Genomic DNA, 14608 nt, shown 5'->3' with positions numbered 1-14608 from the left:
TTCCTCTCTCTTTAAAACTGCTGGTCGTGACATTTAATTGAAATTCTTTCTCTCCCAGTCAATTGTTGACAGTAGCTGATGGTTAATTATTAAAATGTAAACTGACATATATCTGTACAAAGTCCATTTACATTTTGCCAAATAGAGGGCAAAATAAGCTCTTAAAGATCTGATTCTGAAGCTTGCTTTTAATCCTTAATATTAAAATCAATTAGCTTCAATCATAAAGATGTGAAGGAGGAAGAGGAGGAGGTGAAGGCAAACAATGGATTTCCTTCTTTCCATTAATCCTCTGTGGCATTTATTTTTACATGGCTGTCCATATCAAGCCCAAATAGTCTGCTTGCTCTGTTCAAGCCAACCAGATCTGGCTTCTCATTCCAATCCAACATCATTCCAAAAATAAGCAATGACATCAAAACTTCAAAGCTACAAAATAGTGCATAATTAATTTAATTCAAAATAATGTGAATAAACTAGCATTACATTTGACTGAGTAATCTGAAGGTTAGACAGTCATATTGTTTCTGTGCACCATTGACCTGATGTTACAAGCCTTGTTTCCATTCATAGGCAAAAGCCAATCTCCCCTTTCGTAAAACAAGTGTTGAGTAATACAATATGATAGACCCTTTCTCATATAATGCCTTACAATTGGACTGAACCTAAAGTGTGAATGCAAAGTGGGTTTCATAGCCACACAGCCATGCCTGCAAAATATATTAAACCAATACATTGTTGTTCATTTGCATTTTTTCCTTTCCTAGTCGATCCGTGACTTTGCCCATGCTTCATTCCAATATGCCCTGATGAAGAAATGGCCACTTTACATGAGTACCAAAAACACAATTCTCAAGCGCTATGATGGTCGTTTCAAGGATATCTTTGAAGAAATCTACCAAGCGTAAGTTCTTGTTTCTCTTCTCATCTTCTTCAACTGGATCAGTCACTGTCTCTTGCATGCACACACACAGCTAAGATCTCGAGCTTCTTAAGAAGCTTACTTTCCAACCAAATGATTTTGAGTTCAATCCTGTTGCACAGCACCTTGATTAAATGTCTTATAATATAGCTCCTGGCCAACCAATGCTTTGAGTAAATTTGGTAGGTGGAAACTGTGGAAGCCCATAGAATATGCTTGAGAAAATTCTTGTCAACTGAGTGGTCTTTCTCTGGATTTGGTTTAAGATGTCCTTGATATTGATTTTGTTTTTGTTTTTTTAATAATTAAGTCTATATGATAAATGCTTTACCATTTCAGTGAATATGCCAAGAAATTTGATGACCTTGGAATTTGGTACGAGCACCGTCTCATTGATGACATGGTTGCCCAAGCACTTAAATCAAGTGGTGGTTTTGTATGGAGTTGCAAGAACTATGATGGGGATGTACAATCTGATATTGTTGCCCAAGGTAGGTTGCTCATATTTGAATCTATGTATGTAAAGCCTCTCTCTCCTTTCACTGAACTGTAGCCATGCTGGAGCACCAACTTCTCAGCCCTAGTACTTTGTCTGCTACTTATATCATTGTTCTCATAGAATGCAAAACTTGAAGTCGATGTTGTAAGAAGTAATTCAGTTTGACATACTGTTATTTGAATGTGCAAGTTGCTTTTTATTTTCTGGTAATATAAACGTGTATAAACTCTAGGCTTGGCGTTAGGAATGGCATCCCACCACAGAAACCAAGCCAAATCCGACAGAACCTGGTGCACCTCTCCAGCTTGCCAGCCCTGGTCAAACTGTCCAGCCAATGCCAGCCCTGGTCAAACTGTCCAGCCAATGCCAGCCCTGGTCAAACTGTCCAGCCAATGCCAGCCCTGGTCAAACTGTCCAGCCAATGCCAGCCCTGGTCAAACTGTCCAGCCAATGCCAGCATGGAAAATGGATATTAAGGGATAATGATGGCTGTCTACAAAATTTCACTGGCACTAACATTGGTCAACTTAAAACTGATAGAAGACCCCCAAAGCACCTGGAACCATTGGGTGTGATGTTGCAAGAACCTACACATTTTAGATGAGGGATCTGTGCAAGGTGACGGGGCTAATTTTAGATTTATCTAGTTCAATGGCTGTGTGGTTAAGTATTAAGCAATGATATTCATTCAAAATGGTGTTTTGTTTACAATCCTCAACTGAGAGACAACAGGAAGTGCATCCAGCCTTGGAGTAATCTCTCAACGTAATTTCATGTGACTGCTGGGAAAAATAGATGTTAAAATGATGGGAGGGGGGAATCCAAAAAGTTTTGATATAGAGCTAAATATTTTAGGTATTTGGTGACAAATTTGGTTGAGCATCAGTTTTAGTCACAGCTCTGAGATCAGTTTGTTACTTTGGTCAACTTTTTGTCTTCATTCTTTCTAAAGCCAATAAATGAAGCTGGTTTAATTCACTCCCCAATTGACCACCATCACCATCTGGTGCTTTGTGTACCTCTTGTTAACATCCAGACCAAACTTCTAGTTTTTGGAAGCCTCCCTCAAGTTTTGAAGGTTCTGTGAAGAATCAATAACTGCTACCTTCTCTCCTGACTAAAAAAAGTTAAACCAGTCATATCCAACTGAAATATTCTACCTGTTTTATGTTCAAACCAGCTAGATTTGGCTTCTCAACACTTTTCCTACAATATCAGTCTAAATATACACAATAATATCTTCAAAATTTCAAAGCTATGAGATAATGTATAATTAATTCAAAGCAATGTTAGTAAATATTACATTTGGCAGAATGATTTGAACATTGAAGGGTTAAAGAAGGAAAAATACTGGAGCTGAATTTAAATCAGCTAAACTCTGTCCCAGATTATCACAGTTCAGTGATCCAAACCAATAAAAGAATTTCAGATTAACTCTTCTATTAGCATATTCCTACTAACATACACTACCCTTTGTTTTGATTAATTTTTAAAATAACAAATTTAGTAAAATAATTTTTATCAGTGTTAATGTTTGGAACAAAGTAACATAAAATTTTGGAAGATTATGTAAATCATTTTAAAGCAGGAATTTTGCATCATAGAACTAAATGCATTCTCTGAGTTAGTATCAAATGGGTTAATTTAGGTAATGGTACATAGTCAAAATGACAGATGGGACTGTTGTTAAATTTCTTGCTCAGTGACTGTACATTTTGATTGTAAAATAGTAAATGATACAAGCCAAAAGGCTGGTTGATTATTTGCATGTGATGACAAAAGTGTATAAGAATGAATACTTATGCCACCAAAATGTCTTTTTTTTTTTTTACTTGTAACTTGAAGTTCTTTTATCAAATTTAGAAAAGTGAATTCCATAAAGATTTTGTTTTCCATCATTATTTGTCGGTGTTTCAAGACTTCCTGTTTCTCATCCTGCTTAAACCTCTTATTTCACTAGTTTTTTCTCCTGTTTGCCAGTAAAGACTGTTAAACACCTCATCCTTTCACTCATTTTCATTTTACTTGTGATGTAGCTCACTCTGTGTGCATTAAAATTTTTTTTACCTGCAGGTTATGGTTCCCTCGGTCTAATGACAAGTGTATTGGTATGCCCTGATGGTAAGACAATTGAGGCAGAGGCTGCCCATGGTACAGTAACCAGGCATTTCCGAGAACATCAAAAGGTAAGTTTCATAACTGGATTCTTCAGCATATTCTGTGTGTGCAAAAAGTGGTGAGCTAGCAGACTTTATACATCAGAGAAAATGCTTAGCAAAGGTTTAATGTTTCTGTCACTACACTGCCCAAATAAAATTCAAAAATCTTCCAGTACATGGTCCTATATATTCTTTTTTTTTTTTTTTATATTTCCAGGGTAACCCAACAAGTACCAACCCTATTGCTAGCATTTTTGCTTGGACTCGTGGATTGGAGCACCGAGGCAAGTTAGATAATAATCAAAATCTGATCAGGTGAGTTTGTCATTTAATATTTTAGTGCCAGTAACACACAACAGTGGTTGCTATTAGAAAGGTCATCCAGCCATAGAAACCATGCCAAAATGAACTGGCCAGCTCCTGCTAAAAGCATCCAACCCATGCCAGCATGGAAAGCAGTCATTTAAATGGTAATATTAAGGCGGCAATCTGGGGGAAATGCTTGGCAGCATATCATCTACTTTACGTTCTGAGTTCAAGGTCCACCAAAGTCAACTTTGCCTTTCATCCTGCCAGGCTTGATAAGAATAAGTACCATTTGCAATCTGGGGGTTGATGTAATTGACTTAGCCTCTCCCCTGAAATTGCTGGCCTTGTACCAAAATTTGAAACCAATATTTATATTTTTAAGGCAGCAGGCTGGCAGAATCATTAGCATGCTGAACAAAACTGCTTAGCAGCATTTTGTCAGACTTCACCTTCTAAATAACTAGTTACACACTGGGGTTGATGTAATTGACTCTCCTACTTCTGCAAAGTTTCAGCATTTCTGCCTATAGTAACAGAAAGGAATATTGGGTTTTATTTTAACCCTTTAGCATTCAAATTACTGTCCAATGTAATTCTTATTTATTCACATGGTTTTCAAGTAATTGTACATTATCTTGTAGCATTGAGATTTCAATGATTGTTTATTTTTATACGGACATTGTAGGATAGATATGAAAGGCCAGATTTGGCTGCTTTAAATACTTATGGGTTAACTTGTTCAGTACCAACCCATCTCTTGGCAACAGGAAAGGCATCTAGCTACAGAAAAATCTATCTTGATAAACTCCAACCAATTCTTTCCTTGTGAAGACTATTAACTGCCCACTACAGGAATTGAGCCCATGACCTTTATGATCTTGAGTCCAACACCTTCATTAGAAGTGTGGTCAAAGATGGATTAGAATGTTTATACTGACCGTATCTGTGCCAAATATTTTACTAATTTTATGTTCAAATTGGCCAGGTGTGGCTTCTTACACTTACAATGTCCTTTGCCTTTCATTCTTTTGGGGTCAATAAAATAAGTACCTGTTGAACACTGAAGTCAATGTAATCGACTCCCCACCCAAAAAATTGGCTGCCCTCATGGCAAAATTTGAAACCATTATTTTGTTTGTGGATGGCTTATTCTAATCACATGACTGACCAGGCAATCAGATGTTATTACATAATACTAGTCATAATGCACTTTTACATCATTTTAGCCTTCAGATGATGCCACCCCCATATTCTGACACCAATTCTATTTAATGTTTTCCATTTTTAGGTTTGCTAATGTCTTAGAAGCTGCCTGTGTTGAGACTGTTGATGCCGGAAAAATGACCAAAGATTTGGCTGGCTGTATTCATGGCCTTAAGAAGTAAGTATTTTGTTTCCTCAACTACCCCCACCTGCCCCTATATAATAGTTAGCCATGTAGCTCCTCTATAGCCAGATACTTGTGCTTGTCCCTTTCACTTCAGCTTCAATATCTGGTATAAAGCTACCCACCTCCCACCTCTCAAATTCCTCCCATTTAATTAGTGAGAATTTTTTCCTTTCATTAGGCAATTTCACTAGTACCAGTGACATCAAAAAATGAACCTGATGCATGTTGTTGTTGGATTTAGGAAGGGCACCCAGTGTGTAAAAACTGTGAAAGCTGACATTAAAGCCCAACAAAACCTTGGAGCTCGGCAGATCCAGTTAAACTGTTCAATCCTACCAACGTAGAAATGTTTTCCTCTTTTGCTTTTAACAATCCCAATTCTTAGTGATAGTTGGCCATTATTTATGTATTTTTTTTCACTATTACCCTCTTCCCCACCTTACTGTCATATACTATGTATACTGTGTATACTTTTTTTTAATCATTCCATTCGTCTTTATGTTCCAAGTTCAAATTCTGCCTGGGTCAACTTTTCCTTTCGTCCCTTCAGAATCAATGAAGTACCAGTTGTGCACAAAAGTCTATGTAATTGACAAGCCCTTTCCCCTAGAATATTTCAGGCCCTATACCTGTAGTAGAAATTATTAACCTTTTCGTTACTATATTTCTGACCAAAATACACCCCTCATGAGTTTCAATTAAATTCTAAAATAATCATGAATTTAGACTCGTCTCATTGAACACCTGTAACTTTTTTATTTATCAACATATTAATGTGATATTTGGAACATAATTGAAGAAAGGGTTCTTAATCAATTTTATTGCATAATTTTTGTCTCAAAGTGACTCTTATTACAGGTAAATCCAGGTAAACTGAGCAAAATGTAAAAATATTTAAATTTTGATTTTATTTAAACATTACCATAGAAAATGTGTCATCAGCTAATAGTCAATTGGGTATGCAACAATTTTGATATAGAAGACTTGTGCACATCACTAGATTATCAATTGAATTTAATGCACAGAAGAACAGGTGTACCATAAAGGTAAAATAAACTGAAATACTGGAAATAGTAGAAAATTGAATACAGCTAAATGAAATATACTCATACACAGGAGAATATATAATAAAGATTTACAATAGAAATTATATCAAAACTTGTCACTCACCTTACAGGTAAATTAAAATATAAAGTAAAACTAAGTAAATTTGAAAAATATTTATACAATCTAATTATACATACATATAAAAAATATTCACACAATATTTCTGTCATGGAAAGTTGTGAAACATCCCACTCTACATACTTCAACCTTACAGAATGCACATTGGAAAGACGTTTCAACTGGCCGTCCACTGGGAGTTTTCCTTTGTTGATTTTGACATTCATGGCACTGCCTTTTGCGACCCCCAATTTTTTCTAATTTATGTAGATCAGCTGAACTCAGAGGGATATCTCTCTGGCAGGCTTTGCTTTTCCTTCCTGCAGTTATTTTTTTTTGGAGGAATAACCTGCTCTCAACTGCGTTGCAACATCTGCTCGGAACCGCAGATGGTCACACCGCTTGCAAACCCCTCCTGATTTGGTATATAATATAAATGCATTGACAATGCTCATGTTTACTATATACCAAACCAGGTATTGCCACCATTTATTACCTGGTCTACCAACCGGATAATAACTCCCCATCTGGTTCAGCCAATCCACACCACCCATGTACCTGTTATAATCAAGGTTCACAAACGGAGTGCCATTTTCATCTATACATGGTTGTGCACTGGTAGATAGAAAATGTATCTGCCTCTTATCTCTGTATGCGGTTGCTAGCAGATTTCATTTCTGCTGTTGGATTATTTCACCTCTTTTTTTTCTTATATTCAACAGCAGCCCTTTTTCTACTGAGCCATTATTGTAGCACACGTATACGTTTCCACAGCTTCTAAATCCACCGCAAGTTTGACCGAACTAAAAAATCGGTCAAAAAATAATATACGGCCCTGGTTATGGTATGGACGTGATAAATTCCAGACCACATTGTACCCTAGGCCATGCTGACTAACATTATTGTCTCTTTTTCCCTGTATAAAAGCTAAATCCACAGCAGTACCCAGTATTTGCTTCACAAATTTTCCAAACTGATCCCCCATTTTGTGGGCTTTCCTGGCACAGTGAAAATCAAATGAAAAATATAAGATAGAGGAGAAATGTTTTTGTGTACTATAATCACCTACTTGAGCAATTGTGAGCGTCCAAAGGACTCAGAAAAGAAATAACACACTAGAGGGGTGTGTGGGTCTTGCCAACCTACCACTATGACCCTCCAGTAAGGTTGTGTTAAGCAAGTTTTATGAAAACGTCCTTTCTAGGGCCTTCATTGTGTTTGTGAGAGAAAGAGACTGACAGCTTGTTATTTTGACCTAATTCAGTCTTGTTTGAGCTGACCTAGAAAATACAAGTATCTCAGTGAAGGTGATGTCATCTGCTTCTCTGAGGCACTGTGTATTTAAAACTACATTATCCAGCTGTGTCCCTGCTTTTCAAGGTGGTGCAATTTGAAGAGGATTTTTCTATTTTAGTAGGTTAGGTCTCACAGAGAAGCTGCTGATAGGGCTTCTGTATGGTCTCTCAATTTGCAAGAAATAGCTACCAAATTTCTGTATTATGTAGGTCTTTTATCTTTTATTTGTTCATTCATGCTGGAGCACTGCTTTGAAGGATTTTAGTTGAGCAAATCAACTCCAATATTTATTCTATTGATCACTTTTACCAAACTGCTAAGTTACGGGGCTGTAATCAAAACTTCATGTTTGTCCCACCTTGCTGTTTGACAGCCAAACACATGGGTTTCTGCACAGTTTCCATCTACCAAATTCATTCACATGGCATTGGTCTGCTTGGAGCTGTAGCAGATACTTGCCCAAGGTGCTGGACAGTAGAATTGAACCTGAGACCATGTGGTTGCAAAATGAGCTTCTTAACCCTGTAACCATTTGGAATATTGTTGAACATAAGTTTGCTCTAGCAGGGCTGACTTGGATCAAAACCACCACCACCACCATCACACAGAAAGAAGCTTCTTCATTGGTTTCTTAAGGGGCTTTTGCTTGCAGCTTGTTGCCTCTATAGTTTTCTAGTCAATAAATAGTTGTCTTCTATCCTCTCTCTCACCCCACCATTGTGTATGAGATCAGTTACTTTGTAAATAGGTGTCACATTCTAATGTGAACTAGTTGCTTTGTCTGTCATCCCCCACTCTTTTTCTCCTTATGTAGGAGCCTTTGTTACTTGGCAGTTAATAAGTGGTCATGTGATTATTCACTGCAGAAAGATGAAGCAATATTGTCAACAATGACGCACATTCTATTATCTTGCTTTACTGACCTCAAAACTTTTCCCGGTGGTGATGTGATTTTTACTTTACCTTTTTGTGGACATCATCATCCTTGTTTTAACATGTATTTCCTGTGCTTGTGTCAGTTTATTGAGGCAGATTTTCTGTAGCCGGATGCACTTACTGTCTCCAGCCTTTTACCTGTTTCCAAGCAAGGTAATATATTTCCTCATGACCAGATATGGTCATGTATAACCTTGGGTGGTGATGACTGTCTCTATGAAACCGAAGGGTTGTGAGGGAAATTGCTGCTTATGTTTGTGTGTTAAACTTGTACAATTAAGACCTAATTCTTGTTTCTTTCTCTTACAGTGTCAAGCCTGAACATTACCTAATCACAATGGACTTCCTGGAAGCCATCGCAGAGACAGTCGACAATCATTTGTAATGGATGCCGATGTTTAGACATGTTCATCCGATCTTTTAGGCCAAACCCTTTTTTTAGTATTACAAGGAGGATAAACGTTTAGTGGTTAAGGAGTCGGAGGGTAGATGGAAGCTAGTTCGTGATCATTCTTTCTCTTTCTTTATCCTTTCTTCACTTATTGTTATCAGCGGGGTCAGGGATGGGGATGGACTGGCAGGATCAGAACACCTGACAAAATGCCTTGCAGTATTTGTTCTGGCTCGTTACTGTTTGTGAGTTCAAATACACTCACCTATGGTCAACTTTGCTTTCCGTCTCACCTGGTTTGATAAAGTACCAGTCAAGTACTGAGGTTGATGGAATTAGCTATTTCTTTTCCCTCTTAACATTTCAATCCTTGTGCCTATGTAAGAAATTTATTAAGGGCATTGCCTTTCATCCTTTCTGGGTCAATGTTTAGCATGTCTCTAATTCCATGCTTTGTTCTTCTAGCAGAAAGGATTATCAAGGCTGTAAGCTGGCAGAATTGTCAGTGTATCAGATAAAATGCTCAGTGGCATTTTGTCCAGCTCTTCAGATTCTGAATTCAAATTCTGAGATCAGCTTTGCCTTTCTATCCTCTTGAAATCAATAAAATAAGTACCTGTTCTGCTAAGGTTGATGTAATTGACAAACCCCTTTACCTCAGAATTTCTGGCCTTGTGCCCAAATTAGAATTATTATTAAGGGTACAAGTTGGCAGAATCATTAGCACGCCAGCAAAATACTTAGTGCCATTTCGTCTCTTTGTTCTGAGTTCAAATTCTGCCAAGGTCAGCTTTATCTTTCATCCTTTCAAGGTTGATAAAATAAATACCAGTAGACCACTGGGGTTGATTCAACTTACCCCATCCCTGAAATTGCTGGCCTTGTGCCAAAGTTTGAAACTGATATTAGCATTGTTATTAGGGGGTAGTGAGTGACAGAATCGGTGTGAAATTAAATACTTTGCAGCATGTAGTTGAATCTCTTACATTTTAAAATGAAATCCTGCTGGTATTAACTTTCCCTTTCATCTCCTACCCCACCTCTACTGTCCTCATTATCTCTCTCTCTTTCACCATTCCATTCTTGCTCCTCTTCCTATTTTCCTTTATCCATCTTTCAGGGTTCATGAAATGCTTTTGGGTCTTAAGGCAAACTTTCAGCAAGATGTTGAAATGTTTCTGTGGGAGTATTGAGATAGAGGGTAGTTTATTGTATTGTCCGTCTTGTAACATCTGTAGAACAAAAAAAAAAAATTCCAAGCCATATATCGCTTATGTTTCCTCCTCTCACCTCTCTCATATTCTCCCTTTTTCAATTCTCTTGTTAAAACATCAAAAATTTCCTTGTAAAAAATTTAAAACTAAAATCCATTGTCAGTGAAACTATTTACTACTGAATGGATACTAAATTATTAAATTTTGAATGTAACCCTCTCAGACCTGGTCCCCTGTGGCTAACTTTACCCTCCACCTGGGCTCTGGAGCGAAAAAACAAATAGTTGCATATACACCTCAATTGCTGGCAAAATAATGGACAGAATTGGCTGTATGTGTTCATTATCATTCTGCCAGCAATCCAACAGAGATGAAATTTAAGCTATTTATGCTATAGTGAGGATACAGCATAACATGGTCGATGTTATATGCTTTCTCTCTCGCTCTCTTTGTATTTATCTCAGTTTACTGGTTTTGTAACTCTTTGTTCAAAGTTCAATTCCTGTGATGGTCATCTTGGCTTTTCCTCCTCCCAGAGCCAATAATATGGTGTACCCATCAAATACTGGAGTTGATTTCTTGGACTTTCTTCCCAAAATTTCTGGCCTTGTGCCTATTTTAGAAACCCTTTTGATTTCTGTAAAACAAGCACCAGTCGAAATTCCCAGAGGTTGATTTAATCAACTGTTTCTTTATCTCATCTCTCTCCCTCAATTTTATCTTTGTGCCTGTTAAAAATTATTGAATTCCCTAGGGCTCAGATGTAGTCAAGTTGTAGTAGAGACATACGTCGATTGGCTGTATATACCTAGTCAAAAGTAATACAATTTTCTTCTAATACAATGACGAACCTCTGTATAATATTTAACTTGTTTTGATCATTTACTTGACTTCCGTTAGTTTGTAATATCTCTCCCTCCCTGTCATCTTATCAATTATAGACCCCTCCTTGTATTACGAAAAGCGGGTTGTGTATACATATATATTTAAACAACGCAGAAAGAAATAACACACAACAAAATGGTTAATAAAATAATTAAACTTATCTTGGATATTTTTGTCTTGAGTCGCATGTATTTATACACGTCTGGAAAATTTGGTTGATAAAGTTTATACCAGCATTTTTTATTTTTAAAAATTGTTATAAAAGCATCAGTCTTCGAGCATTCACATTACACTTTCAACTATGGTGTTTATTCAGTCACATTTTTTTAATTAATCTACATTATTGTATAGCTTGGATTTTAATTATGTAATTATTTTTTACGAGTGTAAGTTAGTGGTGAAAGGCCAGATCTGGATGGTTTGAACATAAAACAAAGAATATTTTGGGCCTGTTTTGGCTGGTTTAAACTGGCCGTATCTGGCCAAAATATTCTACCTCTTTTCTGTTCAAACTGGCCAGATCCAACATCTCACTCTTACCCTACAATGTCATTCTAAGAATAAATGATCACACCATCAAAATCTTGAAGCTATGAAATAAAACAATGAGAGTAAATAAGCAATACATTTGACAAAATAATCTTTTGTAAGTCTAGTACTTATTCTATCAGTCTCTTTTGATGAATTGCTAAGTTATGGGAACATAAACACACCGACACTGGTTGTCAATCAGTGGTGGTGGGGCAGGCCCTTCCCCCTATATATATATATATATATAATCAAAATAAGCAACAGGATATCAAGTGATGCAGTATGACCATTTCAAGTGGCTCCATTTAATTGAACAATGCACTCATTACATCAATTTAAATGCAGGGCTATCCTCAGCTGCATAAATGAATAGAATTTTAACCAGTTGGACACATTAATATAATTTTTCTCAAATACTTTAACAGAGCAAGAAGATGAAAGAAATTCGTGTTATTGTATGGCACCTATAATTGATAATTTCAAAAATACTTAAACGTACGGGTGACGCTATGCACACATGATACCCTTAGATCTAATCTATTATTCATCAGGTTGTTCTTGTCCCTGTACTTAAAAGTCACATAAGTTTTCATAGAGCACAGCTCACACCCATATCATATAAGGCTGCACTTTCCGTATTTTATTTAACAGCTCTCACTACGCCCATACCCATCTCCTCTTTTCAGGTACTTTTATTTCTTCCCTACCTCAAATTTTAATACCCTGTCTCTTTAAATGTAGGTTATATGTATTTAATATTTTCTATAAATTGTTATTTTGATATCCTTACCTATTAACCTCTTATAAGTTACTGTTGTTAAATAGTTTTTTCAGCTACTTAGGTCTATGCAAGATGGTTATACTAGATCCATATAAATATGTGTGTATCTGTACACATCTTTATTTTTTCTGATTCTTGGCTTATAATTAATAGATAGCATTTTAATCTTTGCAGTATTCCATAAGTAAATGTCCTGAGCAGTCTTTATAGAAACCACCTAATAAGTAATTAAGTACATGAATGAATATTAAACTGATTCTATGTAATCTTTCCTTGTTAATGTTGATAATTGATATATACACACAGTTTACCTATTATGGTTATGATATCATTTTTGATAATCTTAAATTTTATTTTTATACAACTTAACAATATTGTTTATAAACAATCACCCATAGTACCCCAAGATAAAATTTCCTCTCTATCAACATCCTAGGTTTTATTAGCATCTTGCTCCTTTAACTGGTAATTAACATCATGATTTAGTCTTCCACTATCTAACCTCCTTTTATAGACAATTACTTTATATCTAATTTACTACTCCTAATGTGTTCTTCCCTATCTGAGGGAAAGGGATACATATGACAATATTTATGACCATACCTAGCCATGAGCTCTCAGCTCACTCTTGCCCTTCATTCTAAACAGACAAAGTCCTCTAGTCTTAAATTTAGTAGTTAACGACAAATTAGAAATAAACCACAATCCTTTACAAGCTATGACCCCAGTGGGTTTCACGCCTTTCTTGGAAGTGTAGTCTATTCTTCGCTACAATAGCAACAGCATGAATTCCTTCCATCTTGCTCTGTTAAAGTATGAGAAAAATTACATTGTGTCCAACTGGTTAAAATTCTATACATATATTTGTGCAGCTGATGATAGCACTGCATTTAATTGATGTAATGATTGCATTATTCAATTAAATGGAGCAACTTGAAATGTGATGCAGTACGACCATTTCAAGCGGCTCCATTTAGAGCATCAAATGAAGGCCTTGTGGTATTTGTTCAGGCCCTTCATATTTTGAGTTCAAATCCTACAAGGATCAACTCTGCTTCTGGCTACTGACTGGCCTATAACTCAGCCTCTCATATGAACAAACTGTTATGTCCTGACTTTAATTTTGTAAATTGATGACTCTGTTTCATGTCTCTGGTTTTGGGTTCAGTTCTCCTGTGTGGCACTTTGTGCAAGTGACTTCTATAGTTCTGAGCTGATAAATTCGTTGTAAGTGGATTTGATGCATGAAAACCGTGGAACCCCATTTACTGTATCTGCCTTTGTCCTTCCACTACCACTAGAGATCTTTAACCCTTTGGCATTTAAACTGGCCAAAATAATATACCTGTTTTATCTCCAAACTAGCCAGATCTGACCTCTTACACCTACCCTACAATGTTATTCTAAAAATAATCACGTCATTAAAATTTCAAAACTGCAAGGTAATACATGATCAATTCAAAACGGTGTGAATAAATAAATAAGCATTACATTTGACAGGGGAATCTGAATGTTGAGTTCACGTGTCATAACACTGGTACCAAGATTGTTCAGCAAGGGGGGGGGAGTGACTTGCATGATTGGGCATTGGCTTGTCTTTTAGAATTTAAAAGGGAAAAATATTCACTTTTCCTAGGCCTGCATCTTAGAGAAGAACCATCAGATACATCCAAGTTTCTCTTTTACTTGTTTCAGTCATTTGACTGTGGCCATGCTGGAGCACCGCCTTTAGTCGAGCAAATCGACCCCAGGACTTATTCTATGTAAGCCTAGTACTTATTCTATCGGTCTCTTTTGCCGAACCGCTAAGTTACGGGGACGTAAACACACCAGCATCAGTTGTCAAGCGATGTTGGTGGGGACACACACACACACACACACACACACACACACACACACACACACACACACACATATACGACAGGCTTCTTTTCAGTTTCCGTCTACCAAATCCACTCACAAGGCTTTGGTCGGCCCGAGGCTATAGAAGAAGACACTTGCCCAAGGTGCCACGCAGTGGGACTGAACCCGGAACCATGTGGTTCGTAAGCAGGCTACTTACCACAGCCACTCCTACGCCTATAATTTTTTTTTTTTTTTTTAACCGTTCATTAATCTGATATATGCTTGC

At 36.8% G+C, this 14608-nt stretch overlaps 1 protein-coding gene across 1 annotated transcript in view; it reads left to right on the top strand.

Annotated features, from left to right (window-relative positions):
• The window catches only part of LOC106872639 (isocitrate dehydrogenase [NADP], mitochondrial), a 41227-nt gene extending 29902 nt beyond the window's left edge, over nt 1–11325 (top strand). Inside the window, exons 6-11 of the mRNA XM_014919699.3 lie at nt 768–904; nt 1262–1413; nt 3495–3607; nt 3798–3895; nt 5178–5270; nt 8985–11325. Coding sequence (XP_014775185.2) covers nt 768–904; nt 1262–1413; nt 3495–3607; nt 3798–3895; nt 5178–5270; nt 8985–9060 — 669 coding nt within the window. The 3' untranslated portion in view covers nt 9061–11325. The remainder of the gene's footprint in view (nt 1–767; nt 905–1261; nt 1414–3494; nt 3608–3797; nt 3896–5177; nt 5271–8984) is intronic.
• Nucleotides 11326–14608: the final 3283 nt, after the last annotated feature.

This window comes from Octopus bimaculoides, chromosome 25 (genome assembly GCF_046866305.1).
Source record: "Octopus bimaculoides isolate indiv1 chromosome 25, ASM4686630v1, whole genome shotgun sequence".
Taxonomy (NCBI): Eukaryota; Metazoa; Mollusca; class Cephalopoda; order Octopoda; family Octopodidae; genus Octopus; species Octopus bimaculoides.
Note: the sequence above shows the minus strand (reverse complement) of the source record. Positions and strands in the feature narration are given on the sequence as shown.